The sequence below is a fragment of the Crocodylus porosus genome, unplaced genomic scaffold, assembly GCF_001723895.1.
Source record: "Crocodylus porosus isolate Cpor-Errol unplaced genomic scaffold, CroPor_comp1, whole genome shotgun sequence".
NCBI classification, from domain to species: Eukaryota; Metazoa; Chordata; order Crocodylia; family Crocodylidae; genus Crocodylus; species Crocodylus porosus.
Window position 1 is genome coordinate 264,591,398 of NW_017728886.1, and position 25,807 is coordinate 264,617,204.

General features: G+C 41.4%; 1 protein-coding gene across 2 annotated transcripts in view; it reads right to left on the reverse strand.

Annotated features, from left to right (window-relative positions):
* The window catches only part of TRAPPC9 (trafficking protein particle complex 9), an 800,742-nt gene that overhangs the window by 735,049 nt on the left and 39,886 nt on the right, over positions 1 to 25,807 (reverse strand). For both annotated transcript variants that reach the window (XM_019553127.1, XM_019553118.1), the window contains 4 exons: positions 23,953 to 24,074; positions 21,057 to 21,182; positions 10,539 to 10,755; positions 6,991 to 7,134 (listed from right to left, as the gene is read on the reverse strand). In XM_019553127.1, coding sequence (XP_019408672.1) covers positions 6,991 to 7,134; positions 10,539 to 10,755; positions 21,057 to 21,182; positions 23,953 to 24,074 — 609 coding nt within the window. The remainder of the gene's footprint in view (positions 1 to 6,990; positions 7,135 to 10,538; positions 10,756 to 21,056; positions 21,183 to 23,952; positions 24,075 to 25,807) is intronic.

Consider the following 25,807-nt stretch of genomic DNA (forward strand, 5'->3'; position numbering starts at 1 on the left):
CCTTCAAGAGTAAATTGGATGCTTATCTTGCTGGGATCCTATGACCCCAGCTGACTTCCTGCCCTTTGGGCAGGGGGCTGGACTCGATCTCCCGAGGTCCCTTCCAGCCCTGATGTCTATGAAATCTATGAAATAAAAAGGGATAAAACTGACCGTTCCACTTCACAACTACCACCACTATCACCAATCCTGTTGAAAAGCTCAGCCAAAGATCTTCAGCTCTGCGGATCACAAACCTAACTTCCAGGCTAAACTTATTTAGAGTCCATTTTTAACAAATTTTCTTGTACTGTCTATACCCACACCTCTACCTGCCCTGAAACAGATGCAGCTGTGCTGCAACTGCACTGGCCAGTTGGCTGGCTGGAAGCCAGCACAACAGGTGCAGGCATTGTGAGCAGTCCCAGGTTGGGGAGTTTCCCCAGCTGCAGGCAACTGGAAGTCCAGCCACCCAGGCAGGATAGAAAAGGCAGCCCCAACAAGAGAGGGGGTCAAGAGCAGCCAGGGGTGGCTGCAGAGGGGGATTTCTCTAGGGTGAGGGGTAGATGGCCACTACCAGGAATGCACGTGGATGGCGTGGTCTCCAGGCAGGCTTCCCTCATCCTGTCAAAGCTGTTACCCACCTGCGCCCGGACAGGGCAACTCAGGCACCAGGACCACAACATGGAGGACAAACTACAGAGACCCTAGATGACCAACACAGGACAAGTGCAACCTTTTTTATTTATAGTTATTGGTTTGTTTTCAGTTATAGATCTGGGGCAGGGAGCCCAGGGCCCATAGTCTGGGGGCAAGCCTCAGGCCACTACTCAGGAAGTAGTGCTTAGTGGATCCTTGGCCAACCCTCCACAACTGAAGAAAAAGGGGCAGGGCATATCAGTATATCCAACCCAACGCTCCCAGCAGCACCACTCCTGCGTCACAGCTACCTGGGCAGCCGCACCATATTTTTCCTTTACCTTGTATAGTTCTCCCTTCTAGATGGTTACATCCCCAGCCAATAATGCATCTAGAGAGAACAATAATACTGCCCCCCAACCTTCATTCTACTAGTTTAAATAAGCCAGTCTCCTCATTCCCCTGATCATCCAAGAAAATTAATACAACTACACATGAATTTTCACACTGATGTAGCACCTTAAGTGAAATAATGACTTATGATACACAAGAGTTTTACACTAAGAAATTAAATAAATATACAAGCTAGAAGAGTGAATTTTTTTTTCTGAGTGGCAAGGGAAAGTAATGTATTTTTTAAATAGAATTTTTAAAAGATCAAAATTTCCTCCAAGTGTTGCCCTGATAAGTATTTTTATGCTCGCAGTGACCTTTTAGCAAACAAATAACCAGCAGTTTGTCAGGGCTTCTGGTCAGTCAGACCCAGCCAGGCCAAGTTCTTGAGCCACCACGTTTGACCATGATCCCTGGCTAATGCAACCACCCCAGTTTTCCATAATCTGATAAATTGGCTGCCAAGAGCACCACTCGGGCTGTAGGCATGCCGGACAAAAGCCTCAGTCTGCTCCAGAAAGCCTCACGTTCACTGCTGTCTCTGGTTGTCCTGGATTCTGACTTGGTTCTGGCTCTTCCCAGCCCTGATCTTAGATATTCCCTGGAACTTGGTACCAGCTCCGATTCTCCTGACTTCTGATCTCAGCTTGTACCCTGGACTACATCTCTTGGATCCATCTCTCAGGTCTTCTGGAACCTGCCCCATGTTCTGTGCTCCACTGCTCAAGAGCCTGACCTGACCTGAGCCCCACTACAGGTGCTCTGATACATCGGTCTGGTATTAGATCAATATAAAGAAAATTGGCTGCGTCAGGTAGCAGCCTGATGAGGCCAATCATTTGGCCAATAAATGCCGGTGCTGTGCACAGCTGCAGCGCAGCACTGAGGCAGTGAGGACAGCTGCGTCCAGCTGGTAAGTCTGGTGTGGTGGAACAGGAGGGGGGAGGGAAGGGGCATAGGGGGTATAGATCAATGCCCCCCATGGGCAGGGAGGTGGCAAGGTAGGACAGGCACAGGACAAAGCCGTAGCTCATCAAGGGAGGCTCCCGCTACTGCCTGCACCCCGGGACAGCAAGGGCCTGGATCTGCATGGAGCAGGGCAGGCTGCAGCCAGGGTCACCCAGGGCTCTTCTCAGCAGGGGCTGGGCTCAGAGCAAACACCAGCGGCACTGGGGGGATGCTGCATCTACCCCAAATTTCACCACAGCTCCACTCCCAGCGCTGCTGCCACCAGCTACCGGCAGGAGCCCTGGCTCAATGCCCCACCTCCACCCGCACACCAGGAAGAGCTGGGGCTGAGCCAGGTGGCTGGTGGTGCTGGCGGTGCTGGGAGTGGAGCTGTGGCGAAATTTGGGGGGGATGCAGCATCCCCCCCAACGCTGCCAGCACCCACTCCAAACCCAGCCCCTGCCAAGAAGAGCCCCACGCAGCCCATCACAGCCCACCCCGCACAGATCCAGGGGGCACATGGCCCTCCCTAGCCCTCCCAGGGTGCAAGCAATGGCAGGAGCCCCCCCTCCCCCAACAAGCCACACCTCCAGCCTTCCAGACTCCACCTGGGCAGCACCTGCCCCCTCCATCACCATGGGGGCATTAATCTGCCCCCCCCCCCACTCCCCTTCCACCACAACAGACTTACCAGCTGGAGGCAGCTGTATTGGAAATCGGATCAGTATCAGCTGATATGCCTCCATAAATATCAGCTATCGGTATCAGCCCCAAAAATCTCTAATGGTGAACCTCTAACCCCCACTTAGCTTCAGGGCCTACCTGCAGGCCCAGCCACATAGTCCTGATCCAACCCACACACACAATCATAATTTTTTAGTACTGCACTTGAGAAGGTAGAATCTGCTTCCTCCTTGATATTCTTCATTGCAGAAAAAGTTGGTTGTGAGGGTAAGGCAATGGAGATCTGAATACAGATCTCCGTAATCACTTTTTGGTTTTATCACAGACCTCCTGTTATTCTTCCCCCCTGTATCTCCTATTTCACAGCAGTGTCTTTTATTAAAATTTGCCCACAAAAGCGTGAAGGCAAAACAGACAATGGATTTATGTTTTAGCTTAGAAACCTTTTTGGAAACTTCTTAAGTATGAAAGAAAATAAAACTCCCTCTAATATCTATTTTCTACCTCTCAATCAATTCAAATTGTACTTCAGCCCCTTAATTATGCTTAATGCATTTTAAAATTCTGATACTTCAGAAATGAAACTCAATACTAATACAATGAACAAATTATAAATCACTAGCGGTATACTTTGTGAATTACAGTACAAAGCAGAAAAAGAAATCTGTATTTTAATTTAAACATTGAAAGGACTTTCATCTTCCATGTAGTTTGTAAACATGAGTTATTCTTCATGCATGATCTATGTGATTCTAGTAACTAAGGCAGAAAGAGGAAGTGACTTGCACATAACCTCACAAAAGTTTCAGGAGAAATACAAATCAAAAAAGTTTTTGCCCCCAAAACTGTATTTCCACCCCACATTACACATATAGGCTGCATCTACACAAGCAGGGGACTGTGTCTGCAGCAGCACAAATAGTAGCAGCACAAATTTGTGTTGCTACTTTGTGCCACAGTACATGCCCCTACCAGTGCACTTTGCAGTGGAACATACTTTCCCACAGCTCCATGTGCTGCAGGGTGCCTCAGCACAGGGCTAGCCAGCAGGAGCAATGTGGAGCCCCTATGTTGAGGCACACTGCACCCCAGCAAACTACAGAGCGGCTGGCTGGGGCACAGTGTGCAGTGACAAGGAAGCCTGCTTCCCTATCTCTGCGTTTGCCCCAGCATGTCATGCTTTGCGCCACTTTTTTTTTTTCCCAGGAGGTGGGAGTGTTGCAGCCAGGAAATCCCAGTAGCAAATTTTGCCCCGGCACTCTAAATTACCAGTGCCGAACATTGTTCAATGTGCAATGCGTGTGGTTTGCAGTGCTGCAAACCACATGTAAGTGCACATCTGAATCCAGCCATGTAGTATCAAGACTGACATTCTGAACACCATGTTACAAGGGATTATTTAGACTGAATAGCACATTTTATTTTAGATCCCTGCATTTCAAAAAGGGGCCAAACTAGTTATTTACCACTCTGAAAATATAGGGGACCATTTAGATTAATGAATATATATGTGATACCAGTTGCTACCTCAAGTCTTATGATGTATAGTAGTTTATCTAAAGGTTTGGTGTCCAGAAGAATCATCTGACACACTCAGCTTTCATTTTAAAAGCAAGTTTCCAAGCCCATGGCTTTCCATGACTTCAGTGAAAAGCTTGAAAATGACTGAAATGTAAAGGCTTAAACCAGGAAGAAAAAAGAAGCAGCAGCTTTGCTTTCTATTTAAAAAATTATCACATGATTCCCTCCCCATACCCCCTCAGGATTTGGGATTAATACAATACACTGACTACTTTCAACTGCTGGGTCAAACAACTAAAACTATAAGTATGATGTTCAACTCAATACAAGTAAGTACATCTATAATTAATTCAGATCATGCTCTACTCAAGAGTATACCAATTACACCAAAATCAAATACTATCATTTATATCCCTTGGAGCTACAAATATTGTCTTCATTTGTTCTGGAGCATTATATGATTTATGTTCCTATCCTTCAACAGTTCTTTGACCACTGAATAAAACAACCTCACTGATAGCAGAGGAACTACACCATGCCAGCCAAATCCTATGCTGGAGAGTTGCCGTTGAAAATCCTCAAGCAACCTGAAAAACAATTCCATGTCAGATCATTTTGTTCAGTTCCCCAACAACTTCAACCATGAAGCAACAATTGCAAAAAGGAAAATTAACTTACACACATTTAAGGTGAACCAAGAAAAATTTATTTTGCATTTTTCACTGCAGTTGGCCCAGCAGTTTAAGAGGAGTTGAGGCCCCCCACTTCTCCCCTGCCCCCAGCCTTGCCTTTTACTTGGTGGTTAAGACTCCCTCCTGAGAGACTGAAGATATGGGTTTGAATCCCTTCCAGCAGAGAAGACCATATAATCCAAGTGTCTCATCTTCTTGGAGCATGCTCTAACCACTAAGAAATTACTTGGAAATAGCTGTGACCACTATCGGTCTTCTACAACTGTATTTTTGCATGAAAATTGCTGCAACTGCTGCCTTAGATGAGACAGGTACTAAGCGGCTGAGCTCAGCTGACGGCAGCACCTCTGTGTGACAACACAGCTTTAAGCACTTTAAGTAACTTCAGTCATGAAAGTTTAGACAACTATAAGCACCAGAGCACCTCTCTACAACAAAAGGTAGTATCACAAGATATGCCACTGCCAGCCTGAGACCCAAATCAGAAGTAGCAGAATTACGTTAGTGTGGCTCTGCATACATGCAAATAAACCCTGTTCAGAGGCAGAGCCAATTAGCACATGCATAGTTAAATGAGTATGGTACTGCACCACTTCTTGTTCAAAACCTAGCACCCAAGAAGTGGATATGAACAATTTAACAAACCCTACTGAAATATAATTTAAACAAGAAAAAAGGATCCAACATCTAGTCTCTAATACTGTTGTTGGACACGGTAGATTGAATTGGAAGGCACAGGCCATAGCACGGAAGTAAACATGTATCTAAAATGGTGGCATCAACACAAAAGCTTCTGATCTTTCAACAGTGGGCGGATGTTTTGGGGAAGACTGCTGTCAAGAGATGGGATCTATCTAACCAGAACTGGAAAGAACATCTTTGGGTATCATCTGGCCAACCTACCAAGGACAGCTTTAATCTAGGTTCCCGGAGGATGTTGAGCAAAACGCTTTAGTAACAGAGCATACAATCCAGAGGGGAAACCACCAGAAGCAGCAGCTCAACTCTGGGAAAGGGCCACAGAGCCACAGGACAGCAACCATGGGTGTAAAAAGGGAAGCAAGTTGGTTGAAATGTAAAATGTATCCAATGTATGTATATAAATGCAAGAAGTATGGGGAAGCCTTAGCCTGTAATAAGAACTATGATGTGACGGGGGTTGGACCAGATGACCTCCCTTCCAGCCCTACTACTCTATGACCTAGATTGTATAGCATCCAGGTACTGAAGGTTGATGTCTCAAAACTTAATGATAAGGTTTGATTCTTTTCTTTTGGAGAGGGTTGTTCATTCTGGTGCAATTGCTTGTTTTCAAATGTTTTCTATTCAGAACCCCACTCAGTCCAACAGTTTTACATGACCTCATTCATAATCACCATTGTTCATGCATCATTAAGAGAAGAAGAGGATTTACCATGCCTTAACTACTCTAACAGAACTGCCCAAAAATGCGAAATAAAGCTGGAGCTAAAACTGCCCTTAGTTTAGCTTTCATGGAGCACAGAGCAGGAGCAAATACACAGCTACTGTATACCAGGGGCCCCATGGTGAAGCCCTATCCATCCCCACAATTACTTGTTCCTACTAGTGAATAAGATGCTTTGTGATGTTTGTGAAGGCCCTGACCTCAGGTGGAGTCACATCCCCTAGTCTGAGAACTGCTACTTTAAAGAATACCTTTTCTTAACTGCATCCATTGTTCAGTTTGACTGATCATGCCATCTCAAATAACTTCTCTAGTGAGATATGCAGTCAATTGTGAACTCTCTCGGTAACTGTTTGACCAAAACATGATTAATATTGTGAGAAAGTGTTAAAAATCAAATCACTTTGTGTATAAATATAATAGGTACAGAAAAAGAAAAAGAATATTGATGCCAGGCAGTCAACCCTACCCAAAATTTGCTTATATAAAAACATTGAAGATGCTCTCTCACAAAATGTAGAAGACAAACTTTACACAGAAACATGACCTGGACACACATAGCTTGCTTGCGTCAGTCACTATGTACAAACAAAATTCTCTAACTTCTGGATTCTTAATTTAAGTATATTCAAATGTTTCACATATGTATGCATCACTTCATTAAAGTTCAAAATAAAGTAACTTACAACTTTTAATAGAAATTCCTACCTTGATCAGAGAGAAAATCTAGCATGGTTTGGAGAAGGAAGGACAGATGTCGGACAGAAAGAGCTGGATTCCCCATTCTTCTGGAGGCATAGACCAACTCATGAAGTAAACGCATTTGCACCGCAGCCCATCCTCTATGAGTTCCTGCAAAATAAAACACTGGAACTAATTTATCACATTTTTATTAAAAACTAAAAAGTGGCTTAAAGCATGGTTATGTTTGGGTCGTCTATAGATGTGATCATTTAAAAGCCTGGTATATAAACCTGAAAATATTAAAAATGCAAGTCAGCAGTTAAATTTAGAGGCAAAAAAGTGGTAGAAATGCTTCCCCCACCCTCTCACTAGAGTATCTACTTATGAAGTCTACTTCTAAATTTAGTTTTATACTCTTGCACTACATAGTGAAATTATCTTTACAACTTGGAAAAATCAGATTATCCTTTGCCTGTGAAGTAGGAGACAGAATATGTGAAGGTTTTTAACTCATTAAATAAACTCCACTCACTATAAATGTTCACTTTAAATACAGAAGTTTTATCAACTGTTATTTAATCTTTACAAAGGAAATATTTATTTCAAAGACATCTTAACAAATCAAACAGAAACAATTTTTTTTTTCTGGGTACAGAGCTAAAAAAAATTAATCTTCATGAAGGAGACAGGGATTTTCTGTTGACGCACCATAGCAACTGCTTATGTGCACACTAATGGCTACAGAAAGCTAAATCAAAGTAATTGCACTCCCAATGAAATAAGGGTAAGTTAGCTGCCAATTACTGCAGGTGAACAAGAATGAGGCAGCTACCAAGTAGCAGCTGATGGTGAAACTTTTCCCCATTTTACCTCCTGGGAAGATGTTCATTAACCTGAACAGTTAGTTATAACAGGACAGCTTGCAAGCAGTTCTATTGTGCCATTAATTTGATCTACTTCTTAATGTCTGCAATGCTGCTAAAAAGTATCTAGTTGAATATTTTTCTTCAGCTATTATCCTTTAACATCTGGCAAGTCTCCTTCCACAAGTTTTTAATGGAGCCTAAAAATCAATATTTTAATTCTTGCTTCCACATTAGCATCAGTGTGATCATTATTAATTAATATTGCATGCTTATGAAGTGTCTTTGATCTCAAACACTTCAATTGCATATGCACAATTTACATAGTGGTACCTCTATTCCTCACTGAACCTATCTTTCAAATAACTTCAGGGGTGAAATATGACAAAGCAGCAGCACAAAATAGATTAGGACAAGAAATGAAGGACTGAATGAAGAGTTTGAGTAATTCCAGACAGCTCATCTAAGCTGGAAACAAGCCAGGACTCTATCATTAACATTCCTAGTCTTGCAAAGACTGCAGTGACTCTAGCTTTCTCACTCTGCAATGAGCTGTAAGCCACTTACCTTCTATTTTTCATATTAATTAGCAATAAATTCTATATCAGGGCAGGCACCCCCCCACACGGGTGCCAGAGCATGGCACACAAAGGTATTTTGCTTGGTGTGAACGTCTCAGTGGAGATGGGACCAGGGCTGCACTGCATGACAAGGATCGGGCTCCTTGCAGCTCCCCTGCCATCCACCCAGCACACCGACAACTTACAAACTGCGGTTGCAGGTGTTTTTGACACTGCCCAAAAACACAGCCGACCCCTATTCTATACTGTAGAATGCTCCCACATTTTTTTCTTCAAACAACATATTAAGAGCTAGAATGAAAGAAAGAGGACCAGGGACAGGTGAGTACAGACGCAAGTTACAAAAAGGACTGGAAAGTTCAAGACAAGGGGGAGACACAAGTATGAAACTAGGTAAGGTGGAAAGAGATGTGAAAATGCAACCTCTTATGACATTTCAGAATAACAGAACAGAAAAAATAATAAATCATTTGTTCAGTCACTCTTCTTCAACCATAAGGATACTTGAAGTGATCACTGTGGATCAGTGAATTAACTGAAGGCCAGCAGTCATTAAACGCTTGGAAACAATGGATGAAACAGGAAAGATACAGACCCGCAATTGCTATTTACATGTTCTAACCTAGTAGAAGACCCTCAAAAGATCTTAAGGCAAAAGGTGAAGAAAAAAAACTGAGTTTTATGTTATAATGGGTTGGACTGGACATGTCATTTCCATTTATTCTCAAACTACAAAATAGGATCCCAATTTGCTTTAAAGAACTGAAAACCCTTGACATGTCGTCTAGACATCACTGCTAGCCAGGATTTCTAAGTATGCTACTATTCAAATAGTACTATTCAAGTAGTTTTAAACTACTAAAATAAAAAAAGGGACATTTAAATGAGATGTGCAAGAGACATTAACCTTAGCTACTGTGGGACCAACAAATGCTTGCTGCTTAACCATCATTATAACATGCTCAGTAATTTGTCTTGTATGGATCATTTTAATAATCATGTTTTATTAAGACATTTTATTTATACGGCAAATTAAGGAATCTTACCATCTTCTCAAAGGATACATCTGACCCATGGTTGAAACCATGAATAACTCACCCTGCTGCAATAGTAGGTAGCAAATATGAATGAGATGGTGCACAAGGACCAAAAAGCTATGCCATGCACACCACATGTATTGGAAGTAACAGGAAGCCAGTCTACTGTTTAGGACCTTCTTTCCAGAAATGCTTACAGAAAAAAGTAGCATGCAAAAATTGTAAGAAAAGGAACTATAACCAGAGTCTGGTATTCACCTTGCAAAGAATTTTAAAATAATATTAAATTAATTGCCCTTCAGAAATAGATTACCTAAAATAACTGAATGACCAAGCTAATGCAAAAACTTGGAGAAAGTAGAAAAATTAAGACAAACTAAAAATGTAGACTCATGTTACAGTGGTGCTGCACTAGAACAATATTAATGCTATAGGAATGAAGATCTAAGTCAATAAAGAAAGCGTGAATTTGGAGAGGGGAAAAAAAAAAATGCGTGGAACAGTCATACCCAGCACACCATGTCTGTACCATGATAATACATGATAGTCAAATGCAACTTCCCAGTGATGAACAAATCAATGTTTTCCTAAATGGAAGAGACCATCATAAGAAATATTTATTGTTGTTCACTGGGAAAGAAACACTAACTGACATCATTCATATAATTACAAATTGTTCCCCTTACTTGCTCTGCTGTATCAAAGTTAGTCTATACACCTCTCTAGTGAGGGGATAATTTTTTTAGAGCTTTTCAGAAGATAAACATAAAAACCATCATCAATAATTGTAGAGAATATCCAGTGCAGGTAGATGCAAGTGGATGGAAACAATAAGATAATGTACTTGAACAGTTAGTAGTAGTTCTCAGATACCAGAATTTCAGGTTTGTTGAACAAACACAACATCAGTATTAGGTAAGATGAACATGCTTCTTTACAGAACTGCTCCAATTACCACAACTAGACTGAGGTAGACAGAAGACACTATTTTTCTTCAAGTCTTCCAAGCAGCTTAGTTGCAGGGGGTGGTGGGAAACAAAATCAAGCACCTAATCTAATATGCAAAAACCTACTATCCCACAGAGGCTTACCTTTGCTGAAGTCCTTGGGATCCAAAGACAGACTGTAACCAGGAAGTGTTTCCAAAAGCAATTTGTAACAGGCCCTCCAACCAGGCTCTGGTATGCTGGGTGCCACACACTGCATTGCTGCTATACGTTTGAAGAAAGCAGACTTTCGGTGAAAACCAATACGTTCATATAGCTCGGAAAGAATGCTGTAACGCTGAATTTTTTCCTCTTCAGAAAGCTGACATTTCAAGGGAAAGAAAAAAACAGAGAAACTAAGTACTTTTTACTAAAGCATTAATTTATTAACTAGAGGATACACTGGACAATGAAAGGAGCCAATATTAGATTTAAAGGACGCCGCTAGTGCTAGAGATTATTTTCATCTTCTTCAGTGCCTGTGCTGAATTCCATACACAGTTGAAGCAATGCCTACATTTTCTAAGACTTTTTCTATACTTCCCACATGTCCTGTGGGCTAGAAGTTGAGGCAGACAGACTCAGGAGAGCTGGGCTCTACCCCAGCTCCACCACTGGTTTGATGGCCAGTCTTGACTCACGCTTCCCCTCTCTCTGTCCGTCAGTTCCCCATCATGAAGTACTGGTAGTGATAGCAATGCAGACTTCCTCAGTAAAGGACTAAGAAATCCATGGATGAAAAGTACTGCAGGAAAGTTAACTGTTGTTAATAGATGACACTAAAACTGCATTTAAAACAAGGGGTTGCTTACAGATAAAATTTTAGCGCATCATTTATGACCAAATAAATGAGCAGCTTATGGTTGTGTTCGGGTGATGTTGTGGCTGTAATGATCCAGAAAAAACGCGACAGGGAAGGAAGGATCTTTGTGCACAATATCTTTTATTGGACCAATGCTATAGTTGGGAGGGACACGGACAAGCTTTCTGGTACCCCAGAGCCCTTCCTCAGGTCAGTTTATGACAAGCAGACATATCAGAGCAACTTCAAAACAAATGAGGAATTTTAGCTAAATAGAATTCAATTGTTCATATTACAATTTGGTTAGGAAATTAAGGTTGAGGCTCCTAACCTGGTATTAAAATATACATCATTGCCCTGAAATGAATAAAATCCCTTCATCATTGTTACTGATAGATACTGAAATGCTATGGTCAAGACTTGAAAATGAACGTTTAAAGTCTTTTTTTCTACTTATGTCTGATATAAAGCTTCCAGCAGCATGGCATTCCCTAGTGTTGTAATTTACTTTATCAACTCTTTGCTAATACCTCTTTGTGAATCACCAGCATCACTTAGTGACCTCCTAAGTAGTGTTCCTTCCAAACCTTGCTAGGCAAATGCTGCCCTCCCTCTTAACTTATGAAATGTCATGAGATCACAGCACACGATGGTATGACTAAAGGAAATATACCACCGAATTCCCAGCTACAATGCAACTTCAGCTACTCTTTTAATACAATATTCACCTTTTTTTCAAACCTTCCAATTCCCTAGTCATAATCATCACATCCCCTCCCATCAGGAAACCAGAGAAGTAATCTAATTTAAAGCCACTGGTAATACTATTTCATTGCATTCTTCCATGTGCAAGACTGGTTTGAATTTAGTTCCGTTTTGGATCAGTCTAAGCACAGTAGTGCTGTGATCAAAAGAGGTTTTCTGGCAGATGAAAATGTTACGCATCACTGTGGACCATTTTTTGTGAGAAAGCGGACCCAGGCTAGATTTACGGTCATCATTACTGCACAGGAACAAAAAAACCCACTCATGTTAGAAATACATTCATTAATACTCAATGACAGCCAAACCCAACTGTCTGCCTCTCAAAGACATTAGCAGCATTAATTCACATATGTGAAGCTAACTCAGAAATACTTATTTCCTAGGATCACGTACTGATATACCAGTTTGTTGGTTTTCAAGCCTTCTTCAAAGAAAGAAAAAAGGGAAAAAAAGAAAAAGACCACATTACCATCCCAGGAATCTTGGAGACTGAACACATTGATAATAGGTCTCTGTGCTTAATTTTTTCTTTAATTTCAAATCAGTGGAAAAAAACATTAATTCTAGGCAACAGCAGATCATCAAGTAGGGTCAGGAAGAAAGAAGTTAAAGAAAAGTTTAGTTTTGACAGAAGAACTAACTTGATCAAAAACAACCAACTTGCTATTTTACAGACACTCTACTTTTGGTAGAAAAATCTCAACAGAGATCATTATTTCCTCTCTTGCGCGAGTGGCAAGCTTTCATTGAAATCAGACAACTATAGAAAGGTATCTTGTTTGGGAAAACTCAGAGGCTACTAAACAATATTTCAGCTCCACAATAAACCCAGTAACAAGCAGTAATATGATCTTGCAATGGATCACTGCTGACACCTAGTGTACATTGTACAGTCTGAACAAACCATCATGGTACAGGGCTTCAAATACACCCTGCACCACCACGACAAAGCCAATGATTCTAACACATTTAAATCAGAGAATGAGGCATCCCTCATCCAATGCAAAAAACATCCGCATGGAAACTATGTGGCTATAAATCAGACAAATACTCTAAAAAAGAATAAAACCTTTCACAGAAAATAAATAAATAAAAAGGACAGAGACATACCAACACTGGTAGGGGAACACTTCAGGAAAAGTAAGACGTGACCCCACCTCTTCCACTCCCTTTCTGATGTCACAATTCTAGCACTTGCAGCAAATCTACAGAGCACCTTCAAAAAACGAGCTTAAGAATAAATTTTTTGTAGCCATTCCTGACTATGTCTCTTTGCTCCTACTTTATAGCCCCTCTCTATTCTCTTAAACTAGTGGTTTGCAACCAGGGTGCCATGGAACCCTTAAGTACTGCACAATATTCGCAGTCAAGTGGGTGTACACTTACACACAACTCACAAGATAAACCCAGAGATTTCAAATAGGAACGCACTGCATCAAAGACTTGTTATAGTCTGAATTCTTTGCAACAGATAACTTGTTCTATTGTTTCCATAGTCAAAAAAGAATGAAAGCTTAAGAGTCTGCATTTTCTGAGGGGTGCCTCAAGTCTAGTGAGGTTGAAAGCCATTGCTTTAAATCAGACTGTTTTCATTTATATATATGGAGTGACACACACATTTTTCTTCTACCTGCTCTTTAGCTCAAGCTGTGCCCACTTCTCTACCAGGGATGAGGACAGCATTCTGCGCCCAAAAGCTTTTCTAACATTTTTCCCGGATGTAACAGGGAGGCCTTCTCAGGGCCCATCTGCCCCTCGGCAACTGCCTGCCTCCTCACCTGCCATGCCTTGATGATAGGTAATTATGCTGTTAATTAGGCGGGAGGCTGCGCATTCTTGCCCTGATGCCAAGGGGTGCTATCTGCATCTCCATTCCTCCCCTACACCACAGCCCAAGCCTCGCAAATGGCATCCAGATGACACAATGCTCCCGGTCTACAGCTGGACCAAGCTTAACCCTCATTGTCGGGCCTCAGACGCACACACTTTCATACCACCCTCCTCTCACTAGGGCCTCTCGCACTCCACCCCCTCTCACAGGGTCTCTTTCATGCATCAACAACTTGTACCACCTCGCTCCGTCTCAGAGTGGGCCCCTTCAACCTTAGGCTTTATCTAGGTCATACCTTGGGTGGCAGATGTACCATCTTTTGGGCTTCTCCCACAACACTCACCGGGGTAATGGCCAGCCAATTATCCAACTGGGTCCAAGCTTGCCCTGGCCCCTCCCAGGGCAACTCTATACACTCACACACATACTGAGCTCCCAGCCCTCATCTCCACTGGGGCCCCTCATCTCCGCCCCCTCACTGGGGCCACGGAGCTTCCCTTCCAGTGCGGGCTCAGGTGGCCATAGCCATGTCTGGCCCCATCTGGGTCTTAAACCCTCCTTCAACACAGGTGGCCATAGCCATGCCAGGCCCCTTCGTACCCACAGTATTGTGAGGGCTAGGAGTTAAGGCGCCCCGACCCACCTTTCACTGGGGTGGTAACTGGCCTGGCATTTTCTGGGGACTCCCACACCACCAGGAGCCCCACCAGGCCACCCATCCCTGGCAGGGTGCAGGTTTTAGGTCATGCCTAGGACCAGCAGCCTCCAAACCATCCCCTTAAGCTCCTACCTTTACCTCCAAGAGGTTGCATACAGCCTTGCGGCCAGGCAACGTTTCCGCAGGGCCTGCCAGCAGCAAACCTCTCTGTTTATATAGGCAACAAGAGTTCTAAAATGGCTGCCAAAATCAAGCACCTGCTGGCTGTTTGCTCAGCCCTTAAAGTGGCAGACACCACCAGTGCCCTGCCATATCCAACCACACATTTGATGAAATAAAAGGTATCACAAAAAAACTCTTGCCTCTCATATTTCCTAGATGATCACAGATAGTAACACTTAATCAGGATTGGAGTGATGATGCAACTTGAAAATCTCATAAGTTGGAGTCTAAAGCCACAGAAAACTACCTCAAATGTAAGAAGATTCCATTCATTATAAAACCTTTCATAGTTAAGTATTAACAAAATAACAATGTTGATGTTATAAATTAATTTAAACACCATGTTCAGAGCATGTGTCACTGATTTTACTCTAATTGTAAAGAGTCTGCTAGCACTTTTTGAAAACATAGGTTTGAATGCTCTACTTTCAGATACTACAGAGGCTTTTCAGAACATTCCAAATACCTGTTCTTAGCACGTAGCTCAAAGGTAGTTACTCAGAAATGGAGACACTGAAAATTACTCGTCACTTTAGAACAGTGGTCTCCACACTTTTTAGGGTGAGGATCACTTTTCATAAGTAAAGGGCACCCCAGGATCTACCCTCCTCCCCCCCAGCAAGCTATCTAGGCTCTGACCCCATTCACCCAGCCTGGCCCAAGTGGCAGGGGGCATGGCTCAGCTCAGCCACATGCATCCTGCCACTCCCGATCATGAAGCCTCTGACAGACTGAGATCAACTGCCAGAGGCTCCACAATTGACCAGTCGATCGAGATTACTGCTTTAGAATAACTGGGGTGGTATATATGATCTGAATAAAAGCTCTTTTTCTAAGAGCTATCAGTACAAGAACAAGAACTCCCATAAAGAGCATAATTAAGAAAATGTAGGGTACATTCATAAAATGTAAATCAATACCATCCCCTCCACCCTTCTCACTGAACCATTTGGCACACAGGTATGAAGGGGGACAATTTCACAACAATAAAAACAACCCAAGTAAATAAGTTGGAAGAAGATTCAAATGAGTAATGAATAATAATTGGGAACCTTCTAAGAACATTTTCCTAGATTTCTAAAAGCCAAGATCTTGGAAAAAGGCCATGCTTGTTCATCACACACAAGACAGACTGGAAGTCAAGAGTAACAAAACAAACACACACAAAAACAAAACAAAACAAAACAAAAATCACCTAACCGTTTTAGAGAATGGATAAAATGATTTAAAGGATACAGGAACATCTTATTACCAGGAAAGTTTTTTTTTGAGTATTTTAGGGAAAGAAGAAACCCTCATAATGACATGGCTCCCTTACTAAATTGAAACAGTAGAATTAGCAATCATAATGCAAAATATGCAGAAGTGGGGGAATACTTCGCATCCCAGAAGGAAGCTCAACATCAGTCTGCTAAAGTGAGACACTTAAACCACAGTTCCAAAAGACTTGCATCCAAGAGGTAAAGCAGGCAAAGAACTCTGGATTATTAATGTTGATTTTCAATAACTCTTCAAGTTCTAGAAGAACGAAAGAACTCTAATATGTTAATATTTTTAAAGAGCAACTGGAATGATGGATTATTTGCAGCTTGTCAGCCAGAAACTGATCCTAGACAAAGTTAAGAAATTGATACGGGACTCTTAATAGAGAGTTATAGGATACCAATATAGTTACTGAAGTAGCTCTCCTCCAACTTGATAGCTAACTGGGATGAACAAGAAATCCCGCTGAGACGACATAGCCAAGAGGTTCAATGCAATATATAAACCATTTATTTCAACAGTTTATTGAGTAAAGAGGGCATTACTTCTATATACGGTAGTGGTATTACTGCTAGCAAAACAGAGCATCCAAGTCTGGTACCCACAATTCAAAATGGACACTGGGGTAAATAAATAAATACTCTGTTTATGTAGAGTTTAGATAATGATGATTTGGATAAGGATGATCCTGCCTAAGCCCCGAGGGGCAGGGGGCTTCAAACAGTGCAGCTCCAAGACCTGTGCAAACTAAAAGCACCCAGAGTATCACGTACACCAGTATCCCCACATTGAAAAATGGCAGCAGGGCACTTTGAACTAAAGCTGGCTGAACAAGCTTTAAAGCACCCCGCCGCCATTTTTCAGCACGGGAACACTGCTACACATGATGCTGGAATCTGCTGGACTGTGGTAATTTCCACGCTCCAGCTTACTTGATTAGTCAAGTCTGCTCTGACCTGCTGGATTTACACTGCGTCAGAGGAACCCCCTGTAAGTGTGCAAGTGCCCTATGATTCCAGGAAAAAAAAGAGTGGGGGAGGGGGAAGTTTCACAGAGTGCTGCAAAAAATCAAAGGATTAGAAAATGCGCCTTACACTGCCAAAATGAAGATCCTCAGTCAGTTTATTTTAATCAAAAAAATAATTAAGGAATGACTTCAGTGCAATCAATCACAAACAGAAATTAAAGAGGGCCCTTCATTCTACAACAAGGGTGGGCAAAATGCAGCCCGCAGGCTGGATGTGGCCTGCCAAGCCATTCTATCTGGCCTGAGGAGCCCATAAAAAATTTAGAAAATTAATATTTATCTGCCCCTGGTTGCCTGTCATTCGGCCCTTGACAGCTTGCCAAAACTCAGTAAGCGGCCCTGAAATAATTGTCCGCCCCCCTTCTACAAGATAAAGGTACATACTGAGAACCAACTCCAGCAAGCTAAGGCTACGTACGCACGTTCAAATGATCCAGGAGAACTCTCCCAGGTTAGTTTTCCTGGTAGTGAACAGGCATTCTTGGACAGACATTCCCATGCCAGGCCAGGAATTTCTTGAACAGATGTTCCAATGCCAAGCCACTGCACAGCCAGGGAGCCTTGTGAACATGAGGAGAAGCCTTCTCGGCGGCCTTTAACCTTTATTGTCCCCAGGTTATTTTTCTCCTGGAGTGGCCATTTTTGCTCTGGAAGAGAAATCCTGAATGGACTGGGTTTGTGGTTTCTACTAGGGAAGCAGCAACTCTCCCAAAACAAACTGAAATGTTTGCACATGGCCTAAAGCTGAACAAATTCAGGCTAGAATCAGACAAAACATTTAAGAGTGGGGATAATTAATCATTGGAAGAACTTCCCACAAATTTTTGTAATTGTGACTAAATATTTCTCTAAAAAATATGCTGTACTTCAAACAGGAATTCATTCCTGGTGTCATGTCTGAGTTTTACCTGTCGGTTAGAGGGCCGATGCCAGCAAAGCAAAAGACCATAATAACTTAGTAAGGATGCAGGCCATAAAGACCCCTCAGCACTAGTAGCCTTTATTTCTTTGCTAAAAGAAGCATTGCAGTTGGAGTTTGTTAAAAATTGTTCTCCACACTTAAGGAGCTTGTTGTCTGCGATGATAAGTATTGCAGGTGCCAATCACAAGGTTGACCTTTTGAACCCGCTGAGGGCAGCCAGATGAATAATGTATCTAGGTCAAATGAATTGGTATCTAGGTCAGATGAATAGGTATCTAGGTGTAAAAATATAATTGGCAGTCAGTAAATATTCACAATTGGCATGAAGTGATTGGTCACCACTGACTATAACTAAGAGCAGATTCCCGCCATTAAGCGGAGAACTCCAAGCACACCGAGGAGACACAGTCAGCAGATTGGCCACCTGCAGACACCTTCTCCCTGCCAGCCGTTCTTTATTTGGCGTATCTCTTTCACCGGTTTGTCTGATCGTCTCAAAGAGCTCTCGGAAGTGCATCATAGCTTTTCCCTGTGCACGAGCTGTTGACCAGTTTTGGGACTATTGAGTCGGGCAGCCGCACCTAGCCTCTGGGTTGGAAAGCAAGGGCTCAGCTCAGGAACCCCGTGAACCAACAGACCCCTTTAGACCATTCTGTTTTACTCACTGTAACTGAACAAGTCAGCTATCCTGCCTACGCTGCGACCACTGGTAGCATAAGTACAATAAACCTTTCATACAACCAATACGCTTCAAGCCGCCTGACTCCTACTCGCCGCTACTCCCCGGTCATCTATCCCTTCTGCGCCAAGCCCGTCGTGCTGACCCAGGCTCACAGGTCAAGGTTACACCAGTTACGAGGTGCAACACCTGGGAAAGCATTTTCTGGCCTTAAATAAAAATAAAAATGTCCATCCTGGACTAGATGACACTGTGAAGTCCCTTCCAGCCACGCTTTTCTACGATCCTATGATACAACTATGGAAGCAAAAGACATTTGAAGCATGGTACTTGTTATTCCGTGTGGTTCAGCTGGGTTTGGCAATTGTTAAAATAAACCTCAAATTACAGTGTACCTTACATTTTCAAAAGCACTGAGGACATATTCTAACCCACCTATTAGGTGCATAAGTGAATTTAGGCACCTACCTGCAATCCTATTCCATCCTGGTCAAGTCTCTGAAAAACTGGTAAGGTGGGTGGGTCCTCCTCCTCCAGGCTTTTTTGTGACTTGGTCTTAAGAATCAGATGACGGTGTGTTACAAAAGCAGACATATTAATGTATTTCCAGGGACTTGGAACAGGGTGGAATATAGTTTCACTTAGGCACTTAAACCCACTTATACAGGCAATAAGTGGAATACAAGCTGGCCTCTGCTTCTCGGCAGCCTACTATGGACCATACTTTAAAGAGGGCAACTTCCTGTTTGATTTTCAATTATTCCTCATTGTATTAAAGAAAAACTTTTAAGTGGTTTCTTTTTCCTTGTAATTGGATGTAGTAATTTATTCTTCATAATTGGATACACAGATGAGTCTTATTATAGGAAAACTCCAGGGTAATATAACTAAGAAGTCAATTACATAATTTCATTTAGTATGGGTAGGAGACTGCTTATAACAGATGCTCTTCCGATCACACTCACACTTTTATTGTGGTGAGGTGTCCTTGTCTGTCTGGTACTGTTCGCAAATTATGATGCTAATTTCATTTCTTTCCTTTAAAACAAGATGCTTCTTCCTTTATGTTAATGAAATCAAGAGAACTTGTCACCTGGTGCAGTGCACCCAGGTTTGGGCACCACACCTCAAGCAAGACATAGACAAATTGGAAAGAATTCAGAAGAGCAATGAAAATGGTTCAAGGTATGGAAGGAAACACAGAGAGAAATACTGGAAGAACTGAGAGTATAAACCTGGAGAAAAGAAAGAGTTGATAACCTTCAAACACAAACAGGATTGTGATCAACTGTTCTCTGTACACGAAAGTGACAGGACAAAAGTAACGTGCTTAAACTGAAACGAGAAATTTAAGTTAGAATGTCCTTAATAGCTAACCACGAGGTTGGTTAAATTTTGCAAAATGTTACCTGGAAAGGCAGCCTCCACCAGCAGGTTAGGCAAGCATGTTAGACATGCATTTACCTGAGGTTGTTTAAAAGAGGAAGTCTCTTAACATGAGCAGAGGGTTAGACTAGGTAAGGCATTGGCAACGCTTTGTTGGGGAGGGGGTTAAGAGTGCTGAAATGATACAGCTCGATTCAGAGGTAGGTAGGCATTAGGACCAAGCTGCTCCCACTCACTACTACTCCCTGGCACTCAGCTGCACCATGGAGCAAGAGCCCCCCTCCAACGCTCATGCCACATAACCACAGCATGACACAGGAAGAGCTCCCCCTCCAGCAGAGCCTCAGGCAACCGACTGTGGTTCAATGCAGGAACAGCTCCCCCTCCGGCAAACCTAATCTGTCTCGCACCATGCAGGCCACAATTTCACCTGCTGATTTTTGTATCGAGTCAACAATTTCTGATCAATCTATGGCACCTTTTTATATAAAGGCTTCAAGTAATGGAGGATCTGTCATATTATTCCACAATGAGTAATTTCAATCACTTATTTTTTCTCATTTAGAAGACCACATCCTTCATTTCTAATTTGAACTTGTGTAGTTTTAGCTTCCAGCTATGACTATTGTTATGCTTTGCTTGTTGGACTAAATGACCCTCTACCACCTCTCCAAGTACATATGCCTAGATCTTACATTAAGGAAAGAGGAAAGTTTGTAATGCATACACTGTAGGAATTATTCTCCAGAACTTGGTTTTAATTGAACAGCTCTGGGTACATTTATGTAGACACAGGCAGTGCGAGACTTTTCAATATATCTTTTTGACAAGAAAATACCTCTTAAATCACATTTAGTCTCTACTTAATGAAAAACACCGATAAAAGCCTTCACTTTCAAAAACCAAGCCCTCACACATTTTAGATAAATCAAGGCTTTATTTGTTAATGTCTTTAACAAGTTTTGAGATGTCTGGATGTTACTGTTCTATCAAGGACCTAAGCATTATTTGTCAAACAGAAAAAAAAAAAAAAAATCAAAGCTTTTAAACATTAGATTATGCACTCACCTGACGAAGGTTGATATAAACTGCACCCTGAAGAAGCTCAGAAGCTTCCATGCTTCGTTTCTGTATTGCCAAGACTCTCACCGCCTTCACGCAGGCTTCCAGCTCAATCACACCAGCATTCTTATACTTGAAAAGAAAAAAGAACAATAACTATGATGACAAATATGAAACTGTCCCTCTCCCTTAGATGCAGTAATGCCTCTACCCCAAACCTTTTCAACACACAATTCTGGATTGTCATTTCATCAAAACCCAAATAACTGCCTCTTAATGTTGGTTATCATATTGGATTAGCAACCTATGATGCATGCCAATGAATATGTGAAAATTAAGCCCTAGAGATCAGTGGTTTTCAACTTGTGGTCTGCGGATGACCATGATCAATGTGAATACCCACACATACAATTCCAAGGGGTCTGTACCACCATTCAAAATGTTTAGAGGCCCACAAATGAAAAAAAAAAAAAAAAGATTGAAAACCACTACTCTAGGTCATCTATCACAAAGTAATGGAGCAAAACTAAATGCAGCTACTTTCTTACCTCAACTGTATTATTAATTAGACATTGAAAGCAGAATTTTGATTCAAGAAAACAAGTGGATCAGGGAAAAGTTCAGAATATTTTCACATGCTGCAAACCTTTATTATATTAACAGCAGAATACCATCCGCAAACAAATTATACCTGGACAAATATAAGTGGCATTATAAATGGCACAAAAGCAAGAAGTTATTAATATCTCTGTCAGCTTTACAGTGGTCCTTTTCCAATCAAGTTCTCTGAAAACATTGTATCAGAATTCTATATTGTGCCTTTTCAAATTACTTAACTACAAAACACTTGAAAAAGCTTGCGTAGAAGTGCCAAGAGGGTACACAATCTCCAGTCTTCCTCAAAGCCAATAGAGCTATGGGGCCAGGCTGGAACAACAGTACCGGCTCCACACCATGGCTACAGGGCAGGGCTGGAAGCCTGCTCTGTGCCCCAGGCTGCAGCAGGGATGGAGCCTGTTGGCACAGATAAAAGGTAGAGGGGACTGGAAGTGAGCCACAACACATTTACTTTACCAAACAGAATTGACAATGGTTACATAAAAGTTTGTCTGGACGACCTAGAGTACAAGTTGTAGCAGTGTTGATCTAAGGACATACGCAGACAATGGCCTTAGACCAATACAACTACCAACTATTTGAGGCAGTCCAATAAAAGATGTCCTTGGTCTATGTCCTTAGACCAAGGTTCTTTGGATAAATCCGATATCTTTTATTAGACCAACTCAAATAGCTGGTAACCATGTTGGTCTAAGGACATAGGCAGACAATATGGCTACCAACTACTTCAGCTGGCCTAATAAAAAGATACCAGATTTACTCAAAGAACTTTGTCTGCCTCTGGATGATCTGAACACTGGAGAATTAACGCTGTGTTTGACTATGATTACAGAAGTTAAGGATAGGAAATTAATGGGGTAAACACTTCTCAGAACAAAGGAGAATGAGAACCTCAGATACAGGGCAGCTAAAAAGCAAGGCCATGTTTTTCAATACCTGAAGGGAAGCTCAAAAAGAAAAAAGAAAAAAGGTAAGGTTCTACAAAAGCTCCTTAAAAGTTATGGGGAAGACATGCAATACTATATAGATGGAGCTGCTACTTCTACACTAGAACCAGAAGTTACCCTGCTTGCCACTATTACACAAAAATCATTGGGAAGCATAGGTATGCTGGATACTTGGAAGATGCAAATACATCCCAAGTAGTCATAGGGCTATGGTTCAATATATCGTTTGAGACATATCACTTGTCAGTTATCCTCCGAGTTGCACAGTAATTTGTTGACACCAAACTGAAATGAGGGCCCTGTCCCAAAATACAAGTCTCACAATCCCATATTTCCAAAAATAAGATCCTGTAATTGCATAAAAGGTCACGTGTATCCTTGAATTAACTCAAGTCACCATCATCATATGTTCTCTAACTGTCAAACAAATTGCTACACTCTTCAGTGTAATTTAACATTTTTATCTTTATTTGGAGATGGACCTCATGGTTTTTAATCCCATAACTGCACTGTTTTTCAAAAAGCCTTTTTATCATTTTACAACATTTTAAGAAACATTTAGGCTCTAGGGGGAAAGGAAACCTGAAGTGAACAAAATGCTGTAATACAACTGGCCAACTTTATAACACAATTCAAGCAATCTGTAGAAAAGATAAGGATACCCAACTAATCCCAACACAGAATTTAGTACTGTTCACCTTTTCATTGTAAAACAAAAACCTACACAAACCAAAAACCGCCCCCATCTATAACCACCTTATTATCACAAAGGAGGTAGCCAAGAAACAAAACTGGAATAAAGCGTGATGAATGACTAAGGACCGTGAAGTTTCTTTCTTTTCTTCTTTTTAAGATCAGTGTATTTAATAAAGTTTGTTCTTCCCAGTTTCTTAGTTCTATTTATTCAGCTATGCTCCAAATACTAGCCTCCAGGAACAGTTGATAAAACCATGGTTCCATTACTTGCAGCCCTTCAATAAGGTCTGCAAGGCATATCTCAAAAAGACTGTCCTAGGACATGCACAGTATATTAATATCCAGCTTACACAGTGCAGTACAAGTATCAACGGAACTGAACATAAATATTCAAAGCATGAATGCACCTTATGCTTTTTCAAATGATATTTGTCATTTGTAGAACTTTTTATGTTTACATTATTAAGAAGTGCAAACTGATTAATTCAATGACACCATGCAAAAGCAAGCATTGTACACAGTACAGCCAACATATTCTATGGTTACTATTTTTTTGTTTTAATGCACGTGTGTTTTAAAGCACAAGTGTATTGACAATGCAACAAATTTGTGGAAATTTCTCATAACACAAACTGCATTACCTTGCTATAGTAAGAAATGGCTTCTTTATATTTATCAATGATGTCTTCAGGGCTAAGGCAGTTCTTGGCACGACCTATTTCAGCACTGGTATCAGCATTTATGCCATTTGAAGTAAGGGCACCTTAAGTGAAACAGAGCAGAGAATGAGCAGAAAGCCTCTAGTTAAAATTAAGCACCTCTGAAAAAAACTAAAATAACAAAAGTAGGTTTGTGTGAAGCATCTATAATGAATATTTAAAGAAACTAGGTCCTGGTTGGGTAAGTAATCTCTCAGTAATATTAATCCTTACTAAGAACTCAAATGAAAAATTAATTTATTTATAAAATGGCAAACAGGAAATAACTACTCAGTTATTAAAGAACATTAAATATATTAACATATGGCCTTTTACATCCCCCTGAATATCCATATTATGAATAAATTATTAGACTATGCTTAAAATAATTAAAATCACCACAGCCAATTTTATGTTTAAATCTTTGAAAAACGTCTTCCATTAGCACAATTTTTATTTTAAAATTTCATTTATACATTTATAAAGTGTGTTTAGAACAATTTAACATAATACATTCTACTTGCCAAAATGATCAAGCTTCCTTTAAAATGAAGTTCTTAAGTCCCAGATCCAGAAAAAAGCACAGGAAGACAGGTAAGCCTTGCAGCATGTCCCAAAGGTCTTCAAATACAAGTCTGCCATACATGGCCTGCAGAGGCACGTTCAAGTGTGGAGGACAGCCTAACCTAGCAAACCTCAAACAGCCTCCCTCCAACTAAAGGACTCTTCAGCATGAGCGTTACAGACGGTGGAACGAGGAAAGCAACTCTCTCAGTCCAGACTTGAACCATTTCGGATTTTCGTTTAAAGATGATGGAAGGCAAGTTTTATGAAATTTACATTTCATATATAATTTGCCCAGTGAACCTCAGGTAATTTCACAGGGTACAAGACAGTTTTCACAGCTTTCTTTTGCATATGTGAAGGAATATATATAGGGCCTGACAAAGAAGAGAGTAAATCCATTTCTAGAGGTTAAAACTTATTACAGAGTTAGCACAGTACAGAAAACATTTAGAAAGACTTATGCATCTCTTTTGATAATCATGTAAAACCTAGCCTTTGGGATTCCAAGTCCATGCCTGTATCTATACTACAATAGCATCACAAAAGCTCTCTCTGCTAAGCTAATCCAGAGAATTTTGCATTTTCAACATCTGGACTTTTAAATGTAACTGCAGTAGTGTGAGGGTGAAAAAAAATAAATAAAACAAACAAGCCCCACACCGTCTTACTCAACACCTGAATCTTCTGTGGGGTCAGAAAATTATACTACCCCTATGGACAAATTAACCCAAAACCTTTTAATGTACTGTATTTACCCAACAGTAAGATGAGGATTTTTTCCCCCCAAACAGCATGAGGAAAAAGCTCCTTGCCTTATACTTGTATACAGGGAAACCTCATTAAATATTCTGTCTATCATTAAACTGCTGCCAAAAGCAACATGTGCTCAGTAATGGAAACCAGCTAAGAGTTGATTAAATGAAGCCAACACTGAGCATGACTATAAAACACGTAGCCCATATGGAACAAAAAAATTATTATTATTTTTTTTTTTTTTACAAAAATATTTATTTCTATATACAGTCAAATCCCTGTTATCCACGATTTTACTAACTGGCACACTTGACCAACTGGAATTTCTGGCCAGCCGGATGAAGGGAGGCAGGGGGGAACTTTGCACGCCACGGCTGCTGCTGCCACCCACTACCCAGCGCTGCCACTGGTCTGCGTGAGGCTACCGCCCCCACCCCCCTGCTCTGCGTCTGGCTGGAAACCCCCATGCCTCAGGTAA